The following is a 15038-nucleotide window of genomic DNA, read 5'->3' as shown; positions in this document are numbered from 1 at the left end:
ATGGTCCGCTTTAAAAAAAAGATGTTTAAATGATGTGCTTTGCGTTATACACTAATGTTTCCATGTAGAAGATATAACATACATTTTAAAGGTATTTTAATTACCGTATTCCTAAAAAAAAACCTTTCATTCTTCCCATATTTCCAAAAGTTATATCAAACAAAATGTTTCAAGTTTTCTTAACATTTATTTATAAAAAATAAATAAAAACAATTTATATTACAAAAATATTCCAAATATAATTCTCAGTTTAATGTCAACTTAATATTAAGCATGATGTTTGAACTACATTATCTACCACCCCATAAAGTCTTAAAATTTGTATTTTAGTGTATTAATCTAATGTTGTTCCTATAATAAATAACTAGTGTTACTGAAAAAAGAAATTAAATATTTAAACATATCATAAATAATAAATTATTTTCCAAGCAATTTTCAATTAATTTAGCATTATCGTCCAGAGCAACTCTGTAAAAGTGTTAAAAGGGAAACGAAAGTACGAAACTGTGACAAAAGCAATGTCAATACAAATGTCAATTTTCAATCGTCGCGACTCGCGAGTTGAGCAGCCGAAAATTTAATTTGCCATTATTTTATAGTTGGAAATTTGCAAAGTGATTGATTATAAACCTTTGAAAACATGCTTTTTAAACTATCTTTGGTAATCACAAGTTGTTTGTATAGTATAGTGTTCAAACCGCAAGGTCATTGTTCGTTAAAAGAATCTACGGCACTAGAAAAGTGAGTGGTGTGAAAAGTGGTTGTGCCGTTTTAGTATCGAAAGATATAATTAACAAATTGTAAATTTAAATAAAATTGCCATTAATAGCTTAAATTAACAAAGGAAGTGTCCAATATATGGACAGTATTGGTATGAAGTCAGGCAAAGGAAGCACTCAGTAAATAAAGAGAAAAAATCGAAACAAAGACAATTTTGCAGGTACGACTGTGACTGCGTTTGGACGCATCTCTCGTTTGCCATACTTACCAATTTCGGTCTTTGTTTCGTATAAATCTTCGTTATATGGCCGACACTTTTAGCCAATTTTGATTACTTTCCAACTTTATGTTCGCAAACAATTTAACACAAAAACATCATTCGGTTTCTATGTGTAATTTAGTTTTTTAATTAATACTTGTTATAAGAACCCAATGTGGGCAAATCGGTCATGCACATCTGCAACATGCCAATGGATTATAGTTTAGAAACCGTCCACGAAATCATACAGATATATCACGCACTACAGCGCTCATTCATAACGACAAAGTCGGCGTACACATTCTTACACACCTAGTATTGGTATATATGTAAGTGAACAAGATATTGATATGGCTACGACAACAACGGCAACAACTGAAAATGCATTGAAACTCCCACAGCAACTGCAATTAGCGGAGGCCGGTGGAGATAGGCAGCAGCAGCAACAAACAAGCCATATTGTTAATACTATAGCGGAGGAGTCATCGACTATAAATGGGTGCGTTACACAGAGAGCGGTAAAGGAAGAAATTGACGATGTGGAGCAACACACCCAAAAACCAGAAAACAACAACACAACATACAGTTATGAAAACGAAGCTGCAGAAGGAACACCGGCTACACCTGCTGTGACAGAGCTGTCAGTAATGACCATGAATGCGCCACCAGAATCTCGTTTGTGTGGTAAAAAATTGTTGTTGTGCCGACGCTTTAAGGATTGTGGTGGTATTTTGCGTAATTTTAATTCTTTACCATTATTCGTTTACGCGACATCACCATCCACGCATGCCATCTCGGCCGATGGCGTGGGCGTGGCCAAGGAGGCAGTGGCAGCGGCAGGCGCTATAGGTCAAAAGGTGAGTTAATGTTTAAATTATATTTCATTAATAAACAATAAACTTGCGAAATGTGCTTATTTAAAAAATTTTCTCACATACCACAGGGGTGAAATATTTGTACAGCGCTTTCGTCACACCTGTGCTGCGCTTCTGAAAATTAACTTCCGGTCAGATTGACTGTGCCTTAACTTTTATTGCAAAAATGCTTTAGTACAATGTTGTTGTTGTTGTTGTTTTAACGGAAAGTTAGTACAATTATAACCACTGCTTTGTTCGGCCCTGTGCTATTCTTCCGCCCTGATTATGCCACGTTGCACTTTAACTGCGCTGCATTGTTGAATTGCTTCGTTGCGCACTTGGTGCTCTTAATATTTTTCCATTTTATTTGTAGTTTTCGTATAAGTGCAATATAATTCACATAGTTTTCCAATCTAAGTACTTGTAGCGTATTTATTAATTTTTGTTATGAGTCTAGCACTCTATAATTACTATCTCTACGTACATACATACGAACATTTGTATATGTTTATAACCCGTTTGTAACACCTAGAAGGAAGCTTCTAAGACGGACCATCGGTCAGTCGGTCTCTATATACATATGTATGTATGTACATATATACATATGTACATGAACTTGTCCATCACTTTTTGAGATATCGTTCTGAAATTTTGCAGACGTCCAAGTTATCTTCAGAGTTTAGCAATTCCCCAAGGCAACAATACATTCTCAGAAGAAATTGTTCGGATCGGACCACTTATTATATAGTTGCCATACTAACTGATCGACAAAATCCCGTCCTTTTTTATTTGATGAGTTGTTTTAACGAATTTTGGCACGGATTATTGGTCATGGCATCTCCACAATCTAAGAAGAAGTTGTCTAGATGAAATTACTATAACATATACGGCCAAAGAAACTGACCGATCAAAATGAAGTTCTTGTATAGAAACCTTTTTGCACCTGTGAAGGGTATTATAGCTTCGGTTAACGTTTTGTCTTGTTTTATCTATATTTAATTAAATATTTTCTGTTGGCATTATATATATTTTTGTATAACTATATATGTACATATGTATGTATATTGTTGCTATTAGCGCAGGTTGTTATGGTATTTTTTAAAGCAACTTTGTTTGTTGTTGCATGCTTTCTGGTTGGAGTTTACGCTTGGCTGATTGCCTCCGTCTGTTGTATAACAGTGCAAAAGCAGTGCGATCACCCGATGCCGTTGACAGCCATTGCTGCCGGTACGGCACCATTAACAACAATGCAACCCCTACCACCTGTGCACCAAAACGCAGCACTAGCTTTTGCTCAAATGGTTTTACTTTACATTTTATTGCTGTTTTGTTATCGATCCCTTTTTGCGTTCGTCGATATCAAAAAAATTTTAATATGTAAGGTTAGAGCACATACTTATGTACTTACATGCGCTAAATTTGCTTTGTTATTGAATAATATCGAATTTATATAAAGTACAGACATATTTTTTTAAGTGGTTGGCAAATCAAGTGTAATTGTTTCATATACATATGTATACGCTATGGCTCTCTTCACGTTGACGTTGTCAACGCGCTAAAGCTAAGCGTAAGTTGTTGGAAATTGCTTCCGAAAACATGTGTTGCTGTGTTACCGTATTGTTCCTAATGCACTTGCGGAGCTTATTATTTTTGGGTATATGGTTTATATACATATTTTTATATGCTTCTATGCACGTATGTACAAATTCATGTGTTTGTATGTGTGCCTTATTAATATGCGTGCATTTACATTACGTGCCACACATCTTGCCCATGCATAAAACTTGGTTGCGGGAGCGGTTCTAGCTTTGCAACGGCCACAGCTGGCAATGTACAATGTATGTACTTATGTACATAAATAATTACAAGTATGTCGTGTTGATAGTGTGCGTAAAAGAGTTCATATACTCTAATGTAGGAGGGTGCATTTCAGATATTTACTATTTAATTGGTCTACTAACGTCTATTAATTTTCAGTGCAACCACCAGTTGTGGTCAACATTTTATACTTGTATCGGGTGATTTTTTAAGAGCTTGATAACTTTTTAAAAAAAAAACGCATAAAATTTGCAAAATCTCATCGGTTCTTTATTTGAAACGTTAGATTGGTTCATGACATTTACTTTTTGAAGATAATTTCATTTAAATGTTGACCGCGGCTGCGTCTTAGGTGGTCCATTCGGAAAGTCCAATTTTGGGCAACTTTTTCGAGCATTTCGGAAATGTTGTCTTCCAAAGCTGGAATAGTTGCTGGCTTATTTCTGTAGACTTTAGACTTGACGTAGCCCCACAAAAAATAGTCTAAAGGCGTTAAATCATGATCTGGTGGCCAACACGGGTCCATTTCTTGAGATGAATTGTTCTCCGAAGTTTTCCCTCAAAATGGCCATAGGATCGCGAGCTGTGCGCCATCTTGTTGAAACCACATGTCAACCAAGTTCAGTTCTTCCATTTTTGGCAACAAAAAGTTTGTTAGCATCGAACGATAGCGATCGCCATTCACCGTAACGTTGCGTCCAACAGCATCTTTGAAAAAATACGGTCCAATGATTCCACCAGCGTACAAACCACACCAAACAGTGCATTTTTCGGGATGCATGGGCAGTTCTTGAACGGCTTCTGGTTGCTCTTCACCCCAAATGCGGCAATTTTGCTTATTTACGTAGCCATTCAACCAGAAATGAGCCTCATCGCTGAACAAAATTTGTCGATAAAAAAGCGGATTTTCTGCCAATTTTCTAGGTTCTAAAATTTCTTGATTGGACTTTCCGAATGGACCACCTAAGACGCAGCCGCGGTCAACATTTAAATGAAATTATCTTCAAAAAGTAAATGTCATGAACCAATCTAACGTTTCAAATAAAGAACCGATGAGATTTTGCAAATTTTATGCGTTTTTTTTTAAAAAAAAGTTATCAAGCTCTTAAAAAATCACCCGATATTACATATGTGTTCAGAAATATGAATTTATATTTTTTAACGTCTGAGAAGCTTTGTAACCGGAACTGACCCGGATTTTTTAACGGCCAAGGACTGTTAACTCGGTAGCACTCCTCAAAATTATTTGCGGAATATTTATTACCTGTACAACAACAAAATTATGAATTGAAAAAAGTTTAATTAACTTATTTTTTATATTGTAATCCGGAAATTCTTGATTAAAATCTTTTTAAAATTTATAATCCCAAACACTGGATTAAAAAAAAATTTAAATAAATTTTTAATCTCAGCTACCGGATTGAACAATCCCCAAATTAATTTTGCAAAATGCATTAAAATATAATTGAATAAACATTTGAGTTATTTTTGTGTTTTGTTATCCCGAAAATTTAACAAAAAATAATTTTTCAATATTTATTATTTTTGAAAAACGAATTTGTTTTAGAATTTATACTGCGAAGGCATTTGCGTTTTTCGGGTGCTACCATTTTGTGCACCTTTCGAAAAGGAAAGCATTTTTATAAATACGAAACTTCAATTAGTTCAACTTTTTTGTTTCATTTATCTTTAACAGCTTTTAATTACATATAGTATTTCAATTAGAAATACTTATGTATGTAAATCTTTCTTTTAAATCCCTTTCCATTTCAGCTTTTATTTTATTTTTTAAATTAGTTTTTTTGTTACACCAAATTATAAAGTGAAATTTTTGAAATGAAATATATTTACTTAATTTTTTAATTTCGATTTTAGGATTAAATATTAAATTTAAAAGCTTTTATTAAATTTTCGGATTAAGAAATAAATGTTCACTATTCCAAAATGCTTGAGATTGAAATAGAAATTTCCCAAAAAATTAAAAACTAAAAACAAATTAAAAAATTTAATTTTAATCCCAAACATCTTGACTCTAAAAATATGAAAAATATGACAACAGAAGTTTTCGAAATTTAAATAAAGAAAATTTTATTTTTTTTACTAATTTACTAAAAATTTATTTTTCAGTTAAATAGTTTTTTTTGAAAATTAAATTTTAATTTTTTTTTGAAAATTTATTTAGAAAAAATTATTTCGAAAAAAATTTTGTATAAATTTTTTTTCATTTTGCATAAAAAATTTAGTTTTCAAAAAAATTTTGCTTTAAAAATTTATTTTTCAATTAAATATTTTCTTTTTGATTTTTTTATTTCCGAAATTCGAATTAAAAATTGAAAATTTACAAAAATTACAAAATTCGCAACCATATTTAAAATTAATGGGGATAATAATTTTATATATTTACATATGTATGTATGTATGTACATACTATGTACATACATACATATGTATTTGGTATCCATTGAAGTTTGTGAATAATTAATAAAAATAATTTTCTTCAAGTTCTTTAGAAAAATCATCACGAATTTCGACTGATATGATTTTTCAGCGATTATGTAAGTATACATGCACCTGATGCATATACATATATATGTATGTATGTAGTAGTTATGTACATACGCTAGTATATACAAATGTAGGTAGCTAGTATATGCATACATACATATAGCATATGCAGACATGCACCATGATGCTCATCATACAAATTGTGCGCGTTTGACGTTTCGCGCTGACAAATTCATGGCTTCTCCTTCATCGAAAAGTTGCAGAGCTACAGGTGTACCAGCGGCAGCTCAACAAATTATGGTGTACGCTTGCGCGCTATGCTTCACTTGCGCTTTTGTGCCGTCGTTCGAACGAATTTCAGGCACGATGAACATGCAAACATACATACAAACACAGGTATGCATGCCGACATGTGTTGCAACGCATCGTCGCATTTTGTAGCGGTGGGTGCGCAATTCATTGGATTTAACCAACAATAATCTCCCCCCCAAGAGCTGTGCGGTACTGCGCTCTGCTCTGCTTTGCGCACACAAAATCAAAAATGTATGAATTGCCATGGCTGCAGGCCCAGTTTGCAGCGGCAGTAAACCACTGACTTGTGACGTGCGCGCATATACATATGTATGTATGTATGTATCTCCATATAGGCTTTTATTATCAAGCGTCAGCCAACAACCAGCTTTCAACTACCACATTTCCGACGGCCGCCTTTTGCAGTCAACAACGGGATCACATCACAGCGCATCGCACAATCGGCATTACAACTATGCAGCATATTGGCAGCTGGCAACCGGTAGCGGCAAAGCGTTGTTATCATTATAACTGATTTTTACGCTAGCACAACTGTGTTGCTAAGTATGTATGTACATGTACATACATATGCATGTATATAGCATGTACACAATGTACTTGCTGTTTTTAGTTCGGCTCCAGTCGTGTCTTGGTGCCAACGAATTCACTGAGTGCGGCCTTTTTAGCTTTTGCAGCCGCAATTAGCGCTCGGTGGCCACAGCTCGAAAACTATTGTCGGCTAAAATTGAGAATTGAGGTTGCTTCGCTTTATTGAGTGGCGCATACAAAGTAGCAACGCTGCTGCAATCATTTTGGCGTTGGTTGGCGTGGATGTTTTTAGGCTTGGCTGTGTACAATACCGATTCGAGCAGTTTGCATAGGCTTGCTTGTTGCACTGGACGCTGCTGCTGCTGCTTTGTTTACACCTACCCATCCTCAATCACTTATTTATCATGATTCCTTATTTGAGTCGAACAAATGGCTGAAAATATTTAATTGTTAAAATTCATTTTTTTTTAATGTGTGCACAAGTTTACACATGTAAATACATATTATACTCAATCACCCATCTACATACATACATACATGTCTACATATTTTAAAGTCACTTGCTTTATTGTCGGAAGCTTCATTTTGTGAGTTCGCTTGTGCTCACCTTTCAATTGCAGTTATCATAACGTATGTTTTATGTGATTCTTCCAACAAACACACCTTGCACCCACATAGATGTTTACGCACACACAGCGGGCTTGGCATTTGTCCCACGTGATTTCTATGCTTCGCTCGTCACTTGTCTCTCACAGATATTCGATTGATCAATGCAAGTTACTACATATGAATGTATTATAAGTATATACCAGATACATACATCTGTACATACATATATTTGTAAATAAAGGGTTTTTTTTTAAATATTTGGTTTGATAATCTAATCTTATAGCCAACAATTTTGGTTTATTATTGAAATATGGGTTTGTCATTATGTCTCAAAAATTATTTCGGCCAAGTGATCACCACAGCTGAGCATAAAAACAAAAAAAAACGTTAACTTCGGCTGCACCGAAGCTAATATACCCTTCACAGGTGCATTTCTGTTAGTAACTATGTGTTCAGTTTGTATGGAAGCTATATGCTATAGTAATCCGATCTGAACAATTATTTCGGAGATTATATTATTTCTATGAATAATAACTCACACCAAATTTCGTGAAGATATCTTGTCAAATTTGAAAGTTGTCCATACAAGAACTTTTTTCCGACGTTCGGTTTGTATGGCAGCTATATGCTTATAGTAGTCCGATATCGGCAGTTCCGACAAATGAGCAGCTTCTTGAAGAGAAAATGACTTTGCAAAATTTCAAAACGATGTCTTAAAAACTGAGTTCGTATATATACAGACAGAGAGACAGACGGACATGGGCAGCTCAACATACTGATCATTTATATATGTATATACTTTATAGGGTCTCCGACGCTTCTTTTTGGGTGTGACAAACTTCGTGACAAACTTAATATACCCTGTTCAGGGTATAAAAATGCCAGCAATTTAAAGGAAGGGTAAGGTTTTCATGATAAATTTTTTTTTTTGCGAATTTATTTCTTAAAAATGTATTGTGTAATTTTATTCGAACCTTCTGTAAATTATTGAGCACACTTTTGGCAATATAGGGTAATTTTTTTCGTCACTTTTTTAGTTCATAAACTACAAATCATACGACACGAGCCCAAACTAAAAGTCGTCCATATCAATGTACTCCAATTCAAGCACTAAAAAGTCATTAATCATTGCTATATAGTTTGTCCCATTGTCTGTAACGTTATGGCTAGTTTCATATTTGAAGAAATATGGACCTTTGCTTTTCTCTGTTCATAGAACACACCAGCGCGAGATATAACGGCACCTCAAGCATGGCTTGTAGACAATCATTACTTCAAATTCGACAAATTTACTTATTAACGGAAACATTCAACCAAAAGAGAGGTTCATCACCGAATCCTCTTTTTGGTAATAAAATAAATTACGGAGGAAGTCTGTTCATTATGAAAAAATACCCGTTAGAGTCTGAAGAGTTTCGTATAGGAGGTCGGCAGAATCAGACTCCCAAAAATAATGAACACTTTTTAAGGGGGTGTACCCCATCTTCATAATAAAGATATGTTCAGATAAAAGCCTAAATATTGCATGCAACAAATCATTTTAACGCTGTAGTTTAAAACCTAACGGTTTACCACGGTCTTGTTATTGTTGTTCTAGTGATTATCTACAGTTTAGAACCTGTTTAGGTGGCAAGGCTCAAGTTCTTGTCATCAAAATCATCTAACGGGAGTGCGACGATACGTGCAGTTTCGAAAGGTTCGGAAAAGGTACTAGATCAGATGAGATTGGGAGTTGGTGAAGGTGTTTAAAGCTCCACAGTGAATGCCATTCAGCGGTCAATAAATTGTGCTATGACGTCGACGTAATGCATGAATGATCCCTTGATTCTCTTAGGAGGCGGTTCCGTTCCAAACAGATGATTGTAAGGGTGATTTCTACGCAAACATACTAGCAGAAACTGCTTGGGAGAAGTGCATTGTGTTCCTTAACCGGAAACATACCGGTCTTACTATGTAGTTGTTCGACAGAAGACATCAGAAGGCACCCAGCCATCGTACAGAGTGCAGTGTTCTGATGCTTTGAAGCTTCTTCGTCGTGAAAGGGTATAAGCTGTTAAATATTACATCTTTAATATTAGGCTTGTTAACAGTCGGAATTCCTTCGACCAATTCGTGAATATGATGACGGACATTCCCTCTGGTTATGGTAATATGAGAGTTAAATAGTAGCTGGGAGTGGGCTTAGATGTTGAGTGAAAGTTGGGAGTACCAAGGCTCAAGTAAGGTCGAACATTATTTCGGATATCTTAATGAAATTGTGTCTAAATGCTTTCTTGAGTTTTGTGTCAAAAATCGAAGACTTGTTCTTGTTCTACTCCCAAATGAAAAAATATACTCATTTCTAGTCAGATTGACTTCAAAGTAGCATTGTGAGAAGACATTGATGATTTTCGGCAAACAATGCATTATACTCATTAGTATTACTGGCTTCAACTAAAAAGTTGTTTCAGAAATCTTCCGAAATGATTTTATTACTTGTTGTTGTTGACTGGTGTGATTAACACCTGAGCGTTATCAGTAAATTTAACGAAATATTTAATGTGACTCACTGTTTCACACACATACATACTTGTACACCTAACCGCTGTTCGCTGTTTTCACCTTTCTCTGTAGAAGCCTTACCGCTTATAAGAAAGCAGTAGAATAGAAATTCTTATCATGTAACCAGTGTTTTCACTCGTTTTGCTTATCTTTGCTGCAATTTTTGCATTTCCTTTTTGTTTGTGCTTCTACTATTTTTGCAAATTCTCTTTTTCATATACTATACATACATATACTATATACTATGAGTACAAATATTTATTATATTATTTATTTTTGAGTTTACTGTCAGTATTCCTCAATGTTCTTCAACCATAAATATACTCGTATGTACATATCAAATATCGATTATGGCGATAAAAAGATTTTATATAAAAAATTGTTATTATTGCATAAACCTGCGGCGGAAGTCATGTACATGTTATTTATATAATGTACTATTGTTGTTGTAAACAAAAACTGTGGTCCAAAATATTTGATGTAGTGATGAAAGCATTTTTCCTGAAATTGTATCCCTGTTCACTGTGAAAATGCGCTGATAAGATCTAAATACCACTTACAGTAATGCGTTCTCGTTCGACTCTGCGTAAACAGGTCGGACGCGGATTTGTATGCTATTAAAGACTGCACACTTAGCAGCATTCTTCAAAATTATAATAAATTATAAAAACAACCGCTCACACAAATCCTGAAAAATAGAAAAATTCTCTTATGTATTGATGATCCGACTTCTCTCCTAGTTGTACGACTTTTTACTACAATTAGTTCCTTGGAATATTTATGACCTCAGCTCTCTAGAAAGATTCGCGTTTTTGTTTTAAGGTTTCTTTGGTCTACTCTTATACAAGCGGAATTTTAGACCGACTCTTCTTAGTTTAGCAACATAGCGCTTTCCTCAAATTGCTTCGTTCTTAAAAACTAATTTCAGTTTCCGTTTTAAGGAAATAAGCTGATTAATCTTTTCAAAACCACCACCTGTACATGAAATAGTTTCGGAATTCTTCCTATTTCCCAAAAGCAGTACGATTTTTCAGTATTAATCAAAAATGTTCCAAAGTGACACAAGCTCTGCAAAAAAATTAAAAAAAAAGTGATGAAAGTAGTGTTGAGGAATCGTCGAATAGTTAGCAGAACTCCTACTCCGTCGAGAGTATTTCAGTTTATTCGTAATTTTCAAGTATTCAGTTGTTTTTGGCACTAGATGATTTTTAACTTTCACATAAGCATCGTATAGAGCTCTTCTTGTGATGAAACTTTGGTAAGGAAGTCGAAATCCAAGCCCATCATCCTAATGGAAGAATTTAGATGAGTTGCCACAAAAAAAAAACCTCCAGATCCGGGAAATTTCATTGTTTTACTTGCTGATTTCTTTGCTGGCTAGAAGAATGGGGTGATGATGCTTGAATCTATAAGAAAAACTAACCTAATTTCGGGATGACTACTTTTATCTTTGGTTGGTTCTCCATCGTTGAAGATAAAACAACTGAATCACAAGATAACTGAAAAAGCGTCCAGTAATATTGTTCAAGTATTTGAAAGATGAATATCTTGAACAACGTTTACAAATCGTTCAGTTTTATTACGAAGATTCACGTTCTGTAAAGAATATGTTTCGGGAGCTTCGCTCAACTTATGGTCAACATATTCGCAACACCATCACTCATTTTGAACCCCAGAAATCGTTATTGGATACTATTCGACCGAATAGATCACGTCCAGCACGCAGTGAAGAAAATATAGCTGCCGTATCTAAGAGTGTACACGAAGACCGCGGAGGGTTGATTCGGCACCGTTCGCAGCAACTAGAACTGACGTATGAAACGACTAGGTGCATTTTACGTCGAGATCTTAAATTGAAAGCGCACAAAATACAGCTTGTCGACCTTCCTGAGCGACATCGCTTCGCTCTATGAGCTCTCGAAAAGTGTCAAGAAGATCCGACGTTTTTGAGCAAAATTTTATTCAGCGATGAGGCCTATTTCATACTTAAAAGGTAATGTAAGCAAGTAAAATTGCCGTATTTGGGACGAATAGCAACCTGAAGAGCTGCAAGAGTGCCATTTCATCCAGAAAAAACAAAGGTTTGGTGTATTTTGTGGGCCGGTGGAATCATCGGTCCATATTTCTTCAAAAATGATACCGGCGAGAACGTAATCGTCAATTGCGACGGTTATCGGACCATGCTAACCGACCATTTGATGCCTAAAATTAAAGCTCGTGATCTCGGTCGATTGGCCACCAAGATCATATGATATCACACTGTTAGACTTTTTCTTGTGGAAATATTTGAAGTCGAAAATCTAGGTCGGCAATCCTGCTTCGATTCAGGAGGCCTTGGAGCAAATCATCACGAGTGTCATTCGCCAGTTACCAGTCGAAATGGACTCAACGGATGGACCATCAGAGACTTAGCCGTGGCAAGCATTTGGAAGAGACAATCTTCAAAAAATAAATGCCAAAGATGTTCTTTCGAATGATAATTACCATTCCCCATTAAATTAGAAGTATGTTTGTTTTTTCTTTAAAAAAAAAAATGGGGAGCCTCGAAATGGATCATCCTATAAAAGTTATCGACAAAAATTCAAATTTAATATATGTGACCTGGTCTACGAAAAGGGAGCTAACGTGCGAAAACTAGTTTTCTGGGAAAAGCTGTTAAAAATTATCGTCAGTTTCTCGTTATCTCATTAATTGTTCTCCTTTTTTTTGACACCTAAGCCCCCTTTCCGTAGACCAGGTCACATATATATTTTTCATACACCTTCTTTGGTGAATTATTAAACTCTCTGCCACAACTAGTACTTTTCGGTTCAAAATCGTGCAATTTTTATGTTATGACAATATTTTCTGTAAAATGTTTACAATATACTACTTGGGTTGGGTGTTTTAGTCCTACGATTAGTAGCAATACGAAATATAAAATACTGTTACAGCAATTTTGAGAAGTAATCAGGCAACTGTAAACTAGTTGCCTTGCATAATAGGAGTATAAGAGTTCCTCAACTAACTAAAAGCTTATAAAGCTTTTGTGTAGACATTATAGATTGTATGTAGATATCTTTTGTCCTTTCCAATAGGGGTGCCAAATGAGGAAAGAATTGCCTTAATTCGAACTTGCTTGCGGTTAGAATGATTCAGCGTGTATTTTACATAAAACTGATTAGCTGTGGCTGGTGTGCGGTTGCCTGGAACACATACTCACATACTTGTATATACATATATACTTATGTGTGTATAGAACTAACAGCTGTTTGCATCGCTGTCAAATCATCGCATTGTCGAGAACGCAACCGTTTTGAATTTCCACGCCTTTAAGCGGCACAAATTATTATTTAATACTTCCCCTTCTGTGGATATACATATGTGTGTGTATATTTATCTAGCATTGCATTTGTAGGAATATTAAATGGAAATTGAGAGCCATTCATAAATTTAAAATGCATTTCGATAAAACTTCACGCTTTTAGACAACAATAAGTGTCTTGGACTGCATATATGTACATATGTATGTAAGTATATATTTCATCTAAGCTGCCTCCATGCCACCATTTGAGTAGCCGTAACTGCTGCTGTGGCGCTTGTTGTTGTGCCTCTTATCGTTGTTGTTGTGTTAGTGAACTTGTGAGATCTTTTTCATATTTCGATAAAGATATAGTTTTGTACTCCTCTGAAATTCCCAGAGCCGATGCTTAAGTGCCTCACATTCATTTACCATATAAATATGTATGTATATTTTTGTATAAATTTTTCTGTATGGTATGTCTGAAGCCTATTTATGCGTCAACACGGCATCCAAAGCAATGCATTTTGAATGCTTTTCCAAACAATCGCTTCAATCTCTTTACTGCATTCTTAATTCCTTCACTATCTCAAACTTTTCTTTTATCTCTAACAGCTAATAAATTGCAAACGTTGTATATAAAGCTGTCTATATTCTATAACTTACTTTTCACGAAGCTCTAAGGAAACAATTAAAATAGTGGCGGACGATACAACGGCTCAATTGGCTTTTGATGGTTTTGAAATTAAAATTAGCCGCTGTTTATAGAAGTCTTAGCTTCTTGGCGTGTCTCGCCTGCTCGCGCTTGCATCGTTTTCTGTGTTAATTGCATAGTTTCAATAAATTGTTGATATAAAACCTTAACTACCAACTCTTTTTTTAAAAAAAGTGGATGCAAATTAAATAATTTATTTTTATTTGCCAGAATCTATTGGTGATTTCGATTTATCTGTTGGCAATTATATTCATATATAACTATACTAAATTTAGGTACTTCTATATATGTTTGTGTGATATGTTCAAGCTTTAAGCCAACTCGTTTTTTACATTAGCAACAAGCTGCTAAACGAAAATATTTGCAAACCAGTCGTTTTTTGTCTTCGTTTTCGTTTGTCGTTAACGTCCGTACGACTAACCTAGAAAGTCAAGCAAAGATTTAAGAGTGCATAAAATTTAAATGATTCTAAGCGTTTATCAACAATTGACGTGTTGAATACTAATTTCGCGAACTTAAATATGTATCATCAACGTAATCGGTATAAGGCGATCAAGAATCATGAGTCGAATTCAAAGCAGAAGAATAATGCTGATATCAGACTTGGTGCGAAAAATGTTCGCGGAAATTACATCCAATTTAAGATAAAGAATAGAGGATAAAAACATAAAATAATAATTAATATTTCATCCATTCGGACGGCATGACTTAGCCAGCGGAGCCGCAGTCTCTTAATTCGCTGAACTATGTCAATGTCGTCGTATATCTGTATAGCTCATCGTATCATCAGCTGCGATATTCGTATTTCCCAATGCGCAAAGGACCATAAATCTTCCGCAGAATTTTTTTCTCGGAAGCTCGTAACGTCGAGTTATCAGATGTGGCCATCGCCCA

General features: G+C 35.0%; 1 protein-coding gene across 1 annotated transcript in view; it reads left to right on the top strand.

Annotated features, from left to right (window-relative positions):
• Window positions 1-556: 556 nt before the first annotated feature.
• Window positions 557-15038, top strand: part of LOC126767715 (uncharacterized) — a 195450-nt gene continuing 180968 nt past the window's right edge. Inside the window, 1 exon segment of the mRNA XM_050485261.1 lies at window positions 557-1836. Coding sequence (XP_050341218.1) covers window positions 1330-1836 — 507 coding nt within the window. The 5' untranslated portion in view covers window positions 557-1329.

This window comes from Bactrocera neohumeralis, chromosome 2, assembly GCF_024586455.1.
Source record: "Bactrocera neohumeralis isolate Rockhampton chromosome 2, APGP_CSIRO_Bneo_wtdbg2-racon-allhic-juicebox.fasta_v2, whole genome shotgun sequence".
NCBI lineage: Eukaryota > Metazoa > Arthropoda > Insecta > Diptera > Tephritidae > Bactrocera > Bactrocera neohumeralis.
Note: the sequence above shows the minus strand (reverse complement) of the source record. Positions and strands in the feature narration are given on the sequence as shown.